General features: G+C 32.3%; 1 protein-coding gene across 1 annotated transcript in view; it reads left to right on the forward strand.

Moving 5' to 3' along the window:
* The first annotated feature begins 1287 nt into the window (after window positions 1-1287).
* LOC143238355 (growth arrest-specific protein 2-like) overlaps window positions 1288-12370 on the forward strand; it is a 29425-nt gene continuing 18342 nt past the window's right edge. The window contains exons 1-2 of the mRNA XM_076478506.1: window positions 1288-2365; window positions 6224-6348. Coding sequence (XP_076334621.1) covers window positions 2272-2365; window positions 6224-6348 — 219 coding nt within the window. The 5' untranslated portion in view covers window positions 1288-2271. The remainder of the gene's footprint in view (window positions 2366-6223; window positions 6349-12370) is intronic.

Genomic DNA, 12370 nt, shown 5'->3' on the forward strand with positions numbered 1-12370 from the left:
CTTATAGAGATCCACTTACTCCAATATATGGAGAGGTGTATTTTAAGTCATGCAGTTAGAACTCTATTATTGTATAGTCATTTCCAGTGGCTCTACAAAGCAAATTCAAGATATTTTTTTCCAATAACGTAACATTTCATAAGTATTTAGGTGTGTGTTTTTTCTTACAGCAAAACCACATCGGGCTATCTGCCGAATCCACCGAGGGAAGTCAAATTCCTGATTTTTGCGTTGTAAATCCATAGATTTACCGCTGTACCAGCGTGATACAAGTGTTTATACCTGTCAGATTTTGTTCTCCTTGTCTAAAACAAAGATTATGTTTACAATGAATTATATAGTAATATCTATATAATTTTGTGATACCAACTTAAGTATGATACTTTTAGAAGGAAAACAGCTTGGCACAATAACAGATAATCCGACATGGAATTCTGTAGAAGTGCAAAGAATTTCAGCGGAATCAATATTTCTGTAAAACATAAACGTTCAATCAGGTCATGCGCCTTCTACATGTGTTGTTAAGTGTTCGAAAGATGTCTTAAAACTATTGTTAAAAAGTGTATTCACTTTGAATAAGGAAGTCCAGTAAGCAGACAAAGTGGTGTTTAACCCCCCCCCCCAAAAAAAAAGGCCTAGAGCGTTCGAAAGGTTGTTTATATGTTTAATTTCTCGCGAGGCTACAAAATTACTATCTGCACTTAGCCACCCCTAATTCTAGCTTGATAGATTACAGGAAAACCATTCTAACCATTAGGCTACGTCCGGCCTCTTTCGAAGAGTGGTCACATCAGAAGCAAAATTACATAGAGACACCATCCTTTGAAAACGCTTGAGACTCATGGGTGTGCTTTTAGGTAATTTTGCGCCGTTACGACAATCATTTTTTTCTCTTCTTTATTTCTGCTTTTGAAAGCACTAAAGTAGAATAGAGCATCGTTATAAAGTATATTTCTAAGGTAAACCATCATTTTGTTCGATCTAGTAACTCTCATTCTTTTACTTTCCAAGACTAGGAAAACAACAAATGGAACTCAGTATACGTTGCAAAGCACGCATGCTAATATTATGTTGAGATTTTTATCTAATCAGGTCCTGATCACTAGTGACAGCATAATATTTATTAAGTTATTCAGTACTGTTGCTCTTATATACAAATTGTGCCCGTTTTCACGTCAAACGGAAGAGCGCTTTCAGGAAATAAAAGTGTCCCAGGAATTCTTTTCAAGTTTTCCTCGCCGCATCAAATAAATAATGAGCTAGACAGGTTTTTATTATTGTTTGCTCTACCTGCTTGGGTTAGATGTACACCTTTTCCGGCCTGGTGATTGGAGTCCAGTTGCGGATGTGTACTGTTTGAAAGCAACATAGCATGACTGAGTACTTGCGAGCTTACGTTTTAGCTGTCAAAAACAACGCTACAAGGGAAACACCCTATTCCGTAGAACATATGGGTAAGGCTAATTGGAAAGTACGCATGTGTTTCTGTTAGGTAATGCTTAGGATACATAAGAGTCTAGTTATAACTTATCTCCGTTACGTATTCTTGAGGATTTCAACAAAACCAATAAGTCTTAGCAGCTTATTCGACTTACTCAAGATAAAAAATGAAAAGGTTTGATGTCTAAATTAAGTTCCCAGTAATCTACTAAGCTTTGACCTTTAACTGAGTGCTTCCTTAATGGCGATAATGTTTTGTGCGCGTTTTTCACCCACACTATTCTGTTAACTTATTAAATGTGCCATAACGTTATGGAATCGAACTTTGGTGCCATGACGACAAGCACGTGACAACGTATCTAATATAAACTTATGCGGCAGTAGGCGGGGTTATGTTAAAGAAAAGAGACATGTTATTGGCTTTTAAATTGTAATACTGAGGTTTTTATTGGATAAACCGTGATCAAAACATAAAAACAGAAAGCTATATATTGGTCATCATATAGATTCATTGTGAGTACTCCGTAAACTTTAACGATTTTTAATGTTTTTATTGAGTAGTCGAGTAGTTGGTTTTCAGAAAAAGTATAATTTTAGTAATCATTGACATTGTTAAGGCAAATACATCTTCTGACTGACTAATGTGGAAGAACATTTTATGTACAAATATTTCCATAACGCAAAAAAGCCATTTCCAGAAACTTCAAAAATATTAAGCAACGTTTTTAGTCTATGGTATACATTCATTAAAGAACGTCAGACTACATCGCTGCATTGTGATTTCTCAGCGCATACAAACAGTAGTACAATACACCTCAATAAAAAATATCCATGCTGTTTTTCGATATGCTAATCTATGACCGAGAAAAAGAGCTGTTAGTCGCCCAAAAACAAGTCCTAGCGCAATGGATTAACCGTACACTAGGTAAGTGAACTATTTTCATAATTTCATCACATTTATTCTTCCAAACAGATTTATAAAAAAATGAACTTAGTTTTGCATCGGTGAAAAGGATTTAAAAACAAAGTTACTTTTTCAATGTTTATCTTTCGTAGTGTGAACTGAAGTAAAAACTACATAATTAATTGTATAAAAAAATGACTAGAAGCTTTAAGGGAAAATGTTATAATCGGTTTACGTTTCGTTTCACAGGTTCATTGGGGGTACTCTATACAAATTTTAAAATTTAACTGTCAGCAAAAAACTGTAAAGCAATACCTGTATTAAATATGACGTATTTTCCTGAAGCTTTACACTTGTTTGCATACTCTTTATAGAGATTATTCTTGCTGTAAAACTATATGGTTTGTTTATGAACTCTAAGTAACAGTAGTCTAAACATTTTGTAGTTTAAAAACAGTTATACTGTAATTCTTCAAACTTTTACGAATTTTCTGGAACACTTTGTCTTTACATAAAAAATAGATTAATCTCAATGTAACTAGGAAACAACTGGTATTCCAATCCCCGTTTGGGTGGATATAAGCGGAGAACATACCAATCTCTATGTAGATAACTTTTAGTAAGAAATACACCAACCTCTATTTAGGCTGATATAAGAGAGGAAACTCACCATTCTGTGTGGATACATTTTTAGCAAGAAACTTTCCAATCTTTCTTTAAGTAGACATAAGTGGGGAAACATACTAATCTCTGAGTAGATACATTTTAACAGAAAACATTCCAACCCCCGTTGGAGTAGATATAAGTAAAGACACATACCAGTTTCTGTGTAGATACATGCCAACCTTTCTCTAGGCTGATATTAGAGGGGAAACACACTATTATTTGTGTAGATACATATTTTTCCAGAAAACATGTCGACCTCCATTGAGGTAGATATAAGTGGGGAAACATACCAACCTAAATATAGGTACAACTCAACAAGGCAACATGCATATCTTCTTTCAGGTAGATACAAATAAGAAACATGGCGGTCTCAATGTAGACGCATCTTAGTGGGGACATATGCTGGTCTCCATTTAGGTGAGTCTCGACGTGCGAACTTTCCAGTCTTTATGTAGATACATTTCTCTTGTTAACTTGCCAACCATCAGGCATGCCATTTTATAACAAGGGCTTTCAAATTAGGAAGGGATGGAATATATCTTATAAAGTAAAGCAAATCTTACTGTTCCAATAAACTGGTGCACTCTTCTCACTAATAGTCAAATAATATCTCAAATAGAACTCACATCACTGCATGTTTACAAGCATATGTAAACGGAAACTTTTGGTGCAGTAAAGTTTTTAATATTTATTGGTAGTAACTTGTTGTAAGTTGTTTTATTGGTATATATATATTTATACATGTACGGGTGAAGGCGCCAGTGTACAGAAAAGAGGAAACGGAGCTGTTTAAAATGTTTAGAACCACTGATGTAGATAATACTTGTAAGCAGATCTAATTTGAGAAACATATTCTAAAGTAAGTGTATATCATTGTTGGAACGTTAAAATATTCACGTAAGAGGGAATGAACCAAAGTGGTGTAAACAAGTAGGTGCTAGCCAAGTATCATATAGATATCTCTGTCATAAAGCAGGTACACTCAGATCCTTATCAATAGATATTTAACACATTGGCTCCCACACGACCCATTGGTGGGTCATGATAGTCTTCCAGCAAGACCCACAAAACTCACTGGTGAGAACGTGCTCTATTTTCTTTTTAAAGGGCCACTTATTGGCTTGGACACAGCGTCTATATATACACATACTCTTCTTAAAAAATAATTGTCAAATGACTAGTATGACTCTGGAAAGTATCGGCAAAATAGGGTTGCGAACCAATGTTTTAAACTAAACTAAACTGTGAACTAAATCTTTTCTGCCATCAGAGACTGTGTGTAATAACTGGTAGGCCTCACCCATTAACTATGTAGACTTAAGTATATATTATCTATCAAAATCGAATTAATCCTAATAACAGAATAACAGATTTATAAATAACGATTTATAAGCGTAATGAAGTGATATATTTTGGGGAAACGTACCAAAAGTTTCGACAGAACTATGGCCAGTCTTATTTAAGTTTCTTCCTCCATTGTGTTTGCAAATTTTTGTTTGCCAATCTATCATTATGTTAGTATAATGTGTTTCCACACTCAAATATCGTATAAATCGTTTTTTTTTCTTATTTGAATTATGGAGTTTATTGTATCATTATTCATATTTCAAGAACAAATTAAAATTCTTATAGTTAAAGAGAGTTCAGGTGATGTGAAAAATATGTTTGGTTTTTCAACCTGTGATTTTCAATAAAATTATGAATTATAAAACGATTACATGTATATTCAAATCGCATAAAAGAAACAAAAAACGATTGATACTGTTTCATATTTTTGTTTCTTGTTCTCGCTACAGTAAAGTTTTCAATAATTTTATGCATTCGTTTAAGAGAAATGTTATACAGAAATCATTACCAAAGATATCTAGTGCTTCTGAGCTTTTATGCAAAATCACAGATACTTATTCATTAGGTTAGTAAAATACTATAAAATACTGGTTAGTAAAATACTGTATGTAAGTTTAATTATCACATTTTAAACATTAATTTCTTTATTTTTGATGTTTAAATGGACTTTCATAACAAATTTTACTCAAAAAGCACTGAACTCCAAAAGTCCTCTGATTGAAAGAGCTTATGCTACTTTCCAGGATTATTTCAGTGTTACCGTAATTTTAATCCTCTTTAGTTGACAATTATAATTATTTTTTCTCTGAAATTATTATCAGAGTTTAATTTTATTTAATATTCTTTTTGCAAAAGAAACTTAAATTCCATCAAAATATGATATAAAATACACTGTTCTTAAACAAACATAAATATATTTAATATATTCAGATAATATTAGCTCCTATTCGAGCTTAATTTAGAGATAAAAATGGAACCGGATTTTTGTTGTTGGGTTCAGATAGAGGAGATTTTGAATTTCATAAGGTAACATTCTAAACGTTATTGAGGCTAATGTTGAGAATTAGGTTGAAGTGGACTAATGTAGTTGACTAGCTAGTCAAATAACAATTCTTATCGCAACAGAAGTAGTCTTAGAATTAATGCCCCACCAAACTTTAAATTAGCTATAAAAATCTCGTCGTTAGATTAAATAAACAATCCAAAACAGGTTCCGGATCACAGATCTGGTATAAATTAAGCAGTCGTCCTGATCATTCATGTGAATATCTCGTGCTAACGAAGAACCACTTGAACGTTATAGTAACTGGAAGTGACTATGATTGGTTCGTGTCATCGCAATAAGTTTGAAACAATTTTGAAACAGTGAACCGTTTCGCTGTTCTTTTTTACATTTATAACTACACTAAGTAGAAAAATATTGTGCAGCGTTTAGATTATTTCGATCATCCTAGATATCAGTGTATTAAAATAAAGAAATAAACCTGCTATTCTAACAATATGTTCTTCACATGAAACAAGTGTCTGTAACAGTACAATGTCTCGGTATGCAGCATTATAGCAGTTAAAATAGTAAGCCTATCAAACTATACTCACAGATAAAGTAGCGAAGTAAATTTTTGGCGGTACCATAGCGCATGTGCTTGTTGTTAGTTTAATGAACGTCAATGAACATATCAAATTAGTAGAATTATCAGATGTTGTTAACCATAATACATATACGTAAAAAAATACAAAACAAATAATTAAAAGGTAAAAATATATATTACTTACTTGAATATTAGACATATGCATATCTCATTACATACCGTTTCTAGAATATTTAATTCAAACAGTTTTAATAACAAGGACTTTCGTGTTTTATAGGCATCGATGACGTCACTCTTGACAATTTTATGCATATCTTGGATAACGGAGTTATTCTGTGTAAAATTGCAAAGTTAGTACAACACAAGGCGGAACAATGCTGTATGGATGGACTGATCAAAGGGGTGAGTGCTTATCATCTTTATATAGGAAGATGATTCATGTAAAAGTAACGATATGACGTCTAAATATTGTAATGCAGTTTCTTCTCAAATTTATTTTAATTCAGCAGATTCCGTTTATCTAATAATCACTCTTAGTGTCAAGGTGTACTCTGTCTGTTCACTATTTTTGAAGAAACAGCACATATATATACTTTTATATGTTGTTAATAACACTTTGAGAAAGGTTTAACTGTTGTTATTGTATCTCTGCTTAAGGTAATCCTATAACTCATACTCAATATTCCTACTTAAGTATAGCTCTGGCAATATTAATAGCTCCGATAATAATCATTTTTATCACTATTAAAAAAAAACTAAACATTTTTATGTATCCTGTTTAGAAGATATATATATAAATACAGTAAAACCTGTCTAAGGCGGAATCACACGGGGCCAAATAAAATTTCCGGCTTAAGCAGGTTTTCTGGCTTATACATTGTGAACATGCTTTTCCTTAATTATATATAATTTTTTAGTGGAATCTTATACTTCCTTGACTCGAGGGAAGTTAGACGTTTGTGAATAAAGTTATTATACTCTTTATGCTATATTTATTAGAATAAGAACAGAAACAAACATTCAAAATATACATAAGTACACAAAATCTTAATCAAATTTATTTGATGAAAGCGTCCAATTTCAACTGTTTCATTTTCTTAATTGATTTTCTCATGTGGTTAAAAGAGAATGCCAATTCTACAGCCTTTTCATGAAGTTTATTTTACTCCTTCATTTTTGCATACAATTTGATATCGTTAATATAACTTAACACAAGCGATGAAGTAGAAATTTCTATTTCCTCACCATCTTTTCCATTTTGTTCATCATCTGAATCTTTCACACTGTTACCATCTTGCGATTCTATTATAGATTTTAAATCAATTTCATCAGTTTCTGTTAAAACATTCTTGTCAACATTCACAAAACTTTTCGTGTTCACAGAATCATCTGCATCAATCTTCTCAATTAGAGTTTGGATTTCACTAGAATCGTCATAATATACAACTTCTCCACAATCTCCGTCATTATCAAGAATAAATCCACAGTTTCGAAAGCACTTTATTACACATTCATCTTTCATGCATTTGATTGAATGACTTAAAAAATGCAATTGCATCGAACACATCAATTTTCACGGTAATTTCAGATGCTCTCTTACAGTCATCCATGTTTGTATTAATATGCTGAAACACCAATTTTCTGTATTTCAGTTTTATACACTGTATAATTTCATTATCTAGTGGCAGTAGAACTGGTGTTGTACATGGAGATAGAAAGACTAAACAAACATTTGACAGTTGAACTTTTGGGTGATAAATTGCATTATCTAGGAAAAGTAGAATGTTTCTATTTTCTTGTTCCATTCTTTTGTTTAATTTGTTCAAAAATTCCTCGAATGTAACACTTGTCCTCCACGTTTTATTATTCTCTTTCCATTCCACAGGAAGTTGATTCTTCCTTAAATTTTTGAAACAGCGTGGATTTGTACTTCTACCTATTATCCGCGGTTTCTCTAGTCTTCCAGGCCTGGCATGGCCAAACGCGTAAGGCGTGCGACTCGTAATCCGAGGGTCGCGGGTTCGCGCCCGCGTCGCGCTAAACATGCTCGCCCTCCCAGCCGTGGGGGTGTATAATGTGACGGTCAATCCCACTATTCGTTGGTAAAAGAGTAGCCCAAGAGTTGGCGGTGGGTGGTGATGACTAGCTGCCTTCCCTCTAGTCTTACACTGCTAAATTAGGGACGGCTAGCACAGATAGCCCTCGAGTAGCTTTGTGCGAAATTCCAAAACAAACAAACAAACTCTGGTCTTCCATCAGCAAATGCGACTAAAAGTACAATCAGTCGTTCTTTCGAATAGTGACCTCCGGAATGATGACGGGAGAAAAAAGAAAGTAATATGTTTATTCAATACTTACTACAACAAAATGTCCGAGAATTTATCAATATTTAAACAAATTATTAATTAAACAATAATTTATTAATATTTATAGAAATTTTTAATTAAATAAGAAATGAAAAACATTTTTTTCCCACCTTACTCAGGTTCTAATTCTACTTGTTGCTAGATGAGGTACGTGAAATATAGTTTTCCGTTTACATTACTCAGGTTTTGCCACATAGAGGGCCTTTTATAAGAGAAATCTTGAGATAATGCTACAAAATTTTGATATTTCTAGCTTGTACAGGTTTCCGTCCTGTGCAGTTTCCGGCTTAGACAGGTTTTGGTGTGTAACACTTTGGAACCTTGATGTGTTCACATCCTAGTAGCGGTTCTCCAATGTAAAGACCTTCAATAAATTTTTCTCTCTTTTTTTTCGTATACGAAGGAATTACCATGGTACCTAGAAATTAATTGAAAGTACGGAGTGATCTATTGAAGTACAGTTTGTTCCTTATCTCTTTGTTTTGAGTTTCTTCTTTAATTTGTCACAAACAACCTGACATTTTTCCAGCTCATATGAATTCATGTAGTTGGTAAACATGATTAACCAAACGCAACATTAGAACATGCCATCATGCCCCAGACTTAAAATTTAAGTACCCTTGATTACCCTAGCGTGTTTAGCAGTAAGGCTTAATACCTATATTTAACATACGTTACTGCTTACATTGAAGGTGTGCATATAGTTTTCACCCACATGTTTTTTTTTCTTGAGCTACAGCGTATTAACTGTATTATTGCTCAGAAGTTCGATAACGTGATGAACATTATTGGTTATTAATATAATCTAATATTGCTTGTTGTTTTCATCATCACAACATCAAGCACTGTATCATAATCGTTTTGGTATCATCATGAAATATTATAAGTTTTGTATTTTAAACGTGGCATTTATTCGAATGTTCGAGTCCAAAACTCAGTGTCTGAAACTACAATTCTGTTTGTAATGTAATAATACCTCTAGACCCAATCATTACTTGTATAGCGACTAGCGGATGTTGCAGGTACTGATTATCATGGATCGATACACACTTTCTCTCTGATCTTCTAGAATTTGTAGTTTTGTGTTTGAAAGTTCTAATTAAACTCAAATAAATTAGTCATTTCTACTAGTTTGTTCAACTTTTTTTAGAAAGACGAACCATCAACAAAAAGTCCAAATTATATTTGTAGCCTTGAACACCATGTCACAAGGAAATTGAACGCCGATAAGCTTACACACAGATAAAGTCGAGCAAAGAAACATAGTATCAAAAATTTTGCTATTAACAGCCAGTCTGTGTTATGCAGTTTGAAACTTTTAAAAAGGAAAAAAATAATTAAACACTTTTGATTATTACAAATCACCTCAAAAAAGACGGTTCTACTGGCATAAGTCGTTTTCCTATAAAATGTAGTCAATCCTGGAACACCTGATGTTTGCCATTTCCGTAAATTATTTCTGTATATATATTTTCAAATATTCTTCTTACGTTTTCTCTAAATTATAATTATTGTCTTCTTTCTTCACTGGCTTTATACGTTATTTTAAAGATAATACTGAGTGATAACAGTGAATGAAAATATCAGAGGACTTCATTTGGAATCACCAGATGTTATCCTTACAGAGGATTATTAACGACTGGGAAACCTAGAACGTTCACAAATCCGATGGCGAAAAGCATCATCTTAATATCTCTAATTTAATGATATTTAAATTTCACTAACTTGCTTTTATCTTACGTAATTTTTGTTCTTCTCAAAATGATGGTGACTGTTAGTTGTGTATATATTAAAAGTGGCCAGATGCACTAAATATATGGTAGTATATAGTATAGTACAGGACAACAAATAGCGTAACTATACTGTTAAATTTATAGGTGAAGACAGATTTTATTTTCAGTTGATGCAGTTGAAAAAGAGAGAGAGAGAGAAATTGTTACAACTGGAGTTTTGCATTACAATATATAGAGTATTTCTGGTTAAGTTTTAATTTTTTTAATATTGCTTCAACGCTGACTGGGAGACGGATAAGCTAAACCTTCACACACCTTGACTCGCGCTCCTTTTGGTAGAAACGAAGCATTAATGGAATACATTATTTACCATTTGACGAACATAATAAGTATGATTTAACAACTTTGGTTATTCACACTCAATTATAGATATCCTCTACGTTAAGCCTAATCTCCTAGATTAGGAGAAAAGGAAAAAGCGAAGAACTGGTGTAAACTTTCTCATTGATAACCTGACTTGTTTGATTTCAGATAAACTTAATTGAAGACATCGTTTATATTCAAAGAGAATTAGTCAGAGATAGGCACGTGATCAAATGATCATTTCTTTTAAAAAATCGAAACATAGAGTTTCTTTTCCATTGCAGTGTTTTTACCACATGTGATTCATTTTAAATACATTATCCATTTGTTTTCTTATTATTATTTCTTAAATAAACATGTAATACAATTATCTTATTAATCTTTATTTCTTCAATGAATCGCTAGAATCTTGTATAATTAAAAGTAAAATAGTGTAAGAATATCTTTTTAATTTTCCTCTTTCATCTTCTAATATATAGAGGATGGACAAGAAAAGTGGCCTATCCCTGAAGATGTAATTTGTTATACATTTTATTAGATAACTGAATAATATGTAAAAGTGTATATGTTTAGAATACACTGGCTGCGATCTGTTCAAATGTGATCTCAAATCCAATTGTTTACACCAGGTTTCATAAATCTTACCTGAATGTTTTCTCATAAAAAGTGTTGTGCACCTGCTGTAGTTTCTTATATCTTTGTATTCTAATTAGCCTACAAAATGATCAAATAAGTTTCGCTGGAATAATCGAATGTCAAACTAAAACTCAAAATAACACAAACCAGTTTCGCAGGTTAATATTTAGTTGACATTCCCTTGTATTTCAGTACTGCTACATATAGACATGACATGCTTTCAGTAAGTTTGTGAAGATATTCTTCAGTGATTGACTACCATCCTTTCTTGAATGCCTCAAAAAGCTCATTTTCCGTGTTTGGCTTGCGATTTTTTAAATTGATTTAACTCAGTACATTAATTTTCAATCTGATTGATATCAGGTGATTGACCTGGCCATTCCATAACATCAATTATCTTATTCTAAGATATCTTTTAATGACTCCACAGTTGTAGAGAAACTTGTTTGATAGTTTTATAGGTTAATTGTAATAAGAAGATATAAGAAACCAAAGCAGGTGCACAACACTTTTTATGATAATATGTAACTGAAATCATGAAAAGTTTACGTATTTACGAAAGGCAAATTAGGACTTGAGATCATATTTTAATAATTTCATCGAGTATATTCTAAAAATATATAGTTTTACATATTTTTTCTGTTATCTAATAAAAGATATAACCAATTAACAACATTTTCAGGGAGGGATCACTTTTTGTCCACCTTCTGTATATTTTAAGATCTGTTTTTCACACTGAGTGGAAGTAAAGATATACTTTAGTTGTGTGTAAAATATATCAGATGTTATTGAAATCACGAATAGAGTAAGTAATATCAAACTGATTAAGGAACCCTTTATTTTTTTACGGTTTTAAGTCTTATGATTTAACGTTCTAGGTATTTTAGTCTTCGCAGTTTAGTTATCTTTATTTATATTTAAGGTCCATTTTTTTGACCGCTTTCGATTCGTCGTGATGATAAGAATGCTCATTACGTAATAACTTCTTCTACATTTATTTTATAATGTTTATATTGAAACGCTTGGATTCCTTGAAGAATTTTTGTAATTACGAATATATTAAATACATATATAACACTTCAGTATTCAATTGAGAGCGCCAGAAAATTCTTCATGCAGAAAGCTAACACACACCATGCAATGTAGTTGAGAATTTAAATATTCCAAAAGACTCTTACAGATTAATTTAGCAATTTTTGTAAACAGTCACAAGCTTTTGGGAGGAAATTATTGCGTTAATTAAGTTTTTTTTTGTATGTATCTAGTTTAACTTTAACAAATAAGACAATTCTGAGCATGCATTTAGTCCTACAAATATAATATAGG

This window comes from Tachypleus tridentatus, chromosome 13, assembly GCF_004210375.1.
Source record: "Tachypleus tridentatus isolate NWPU-2018 chromosome 13, ASM421037v1, whole genome shotgun sequence".
In the NCBI taxonomy this organism is placed as follows: Eukaryota; Metazoa; Arthropoda; class Merostomata; order Xiphosura; family Limulidae; genus Tachypleus; species Tachypleus tridentatus.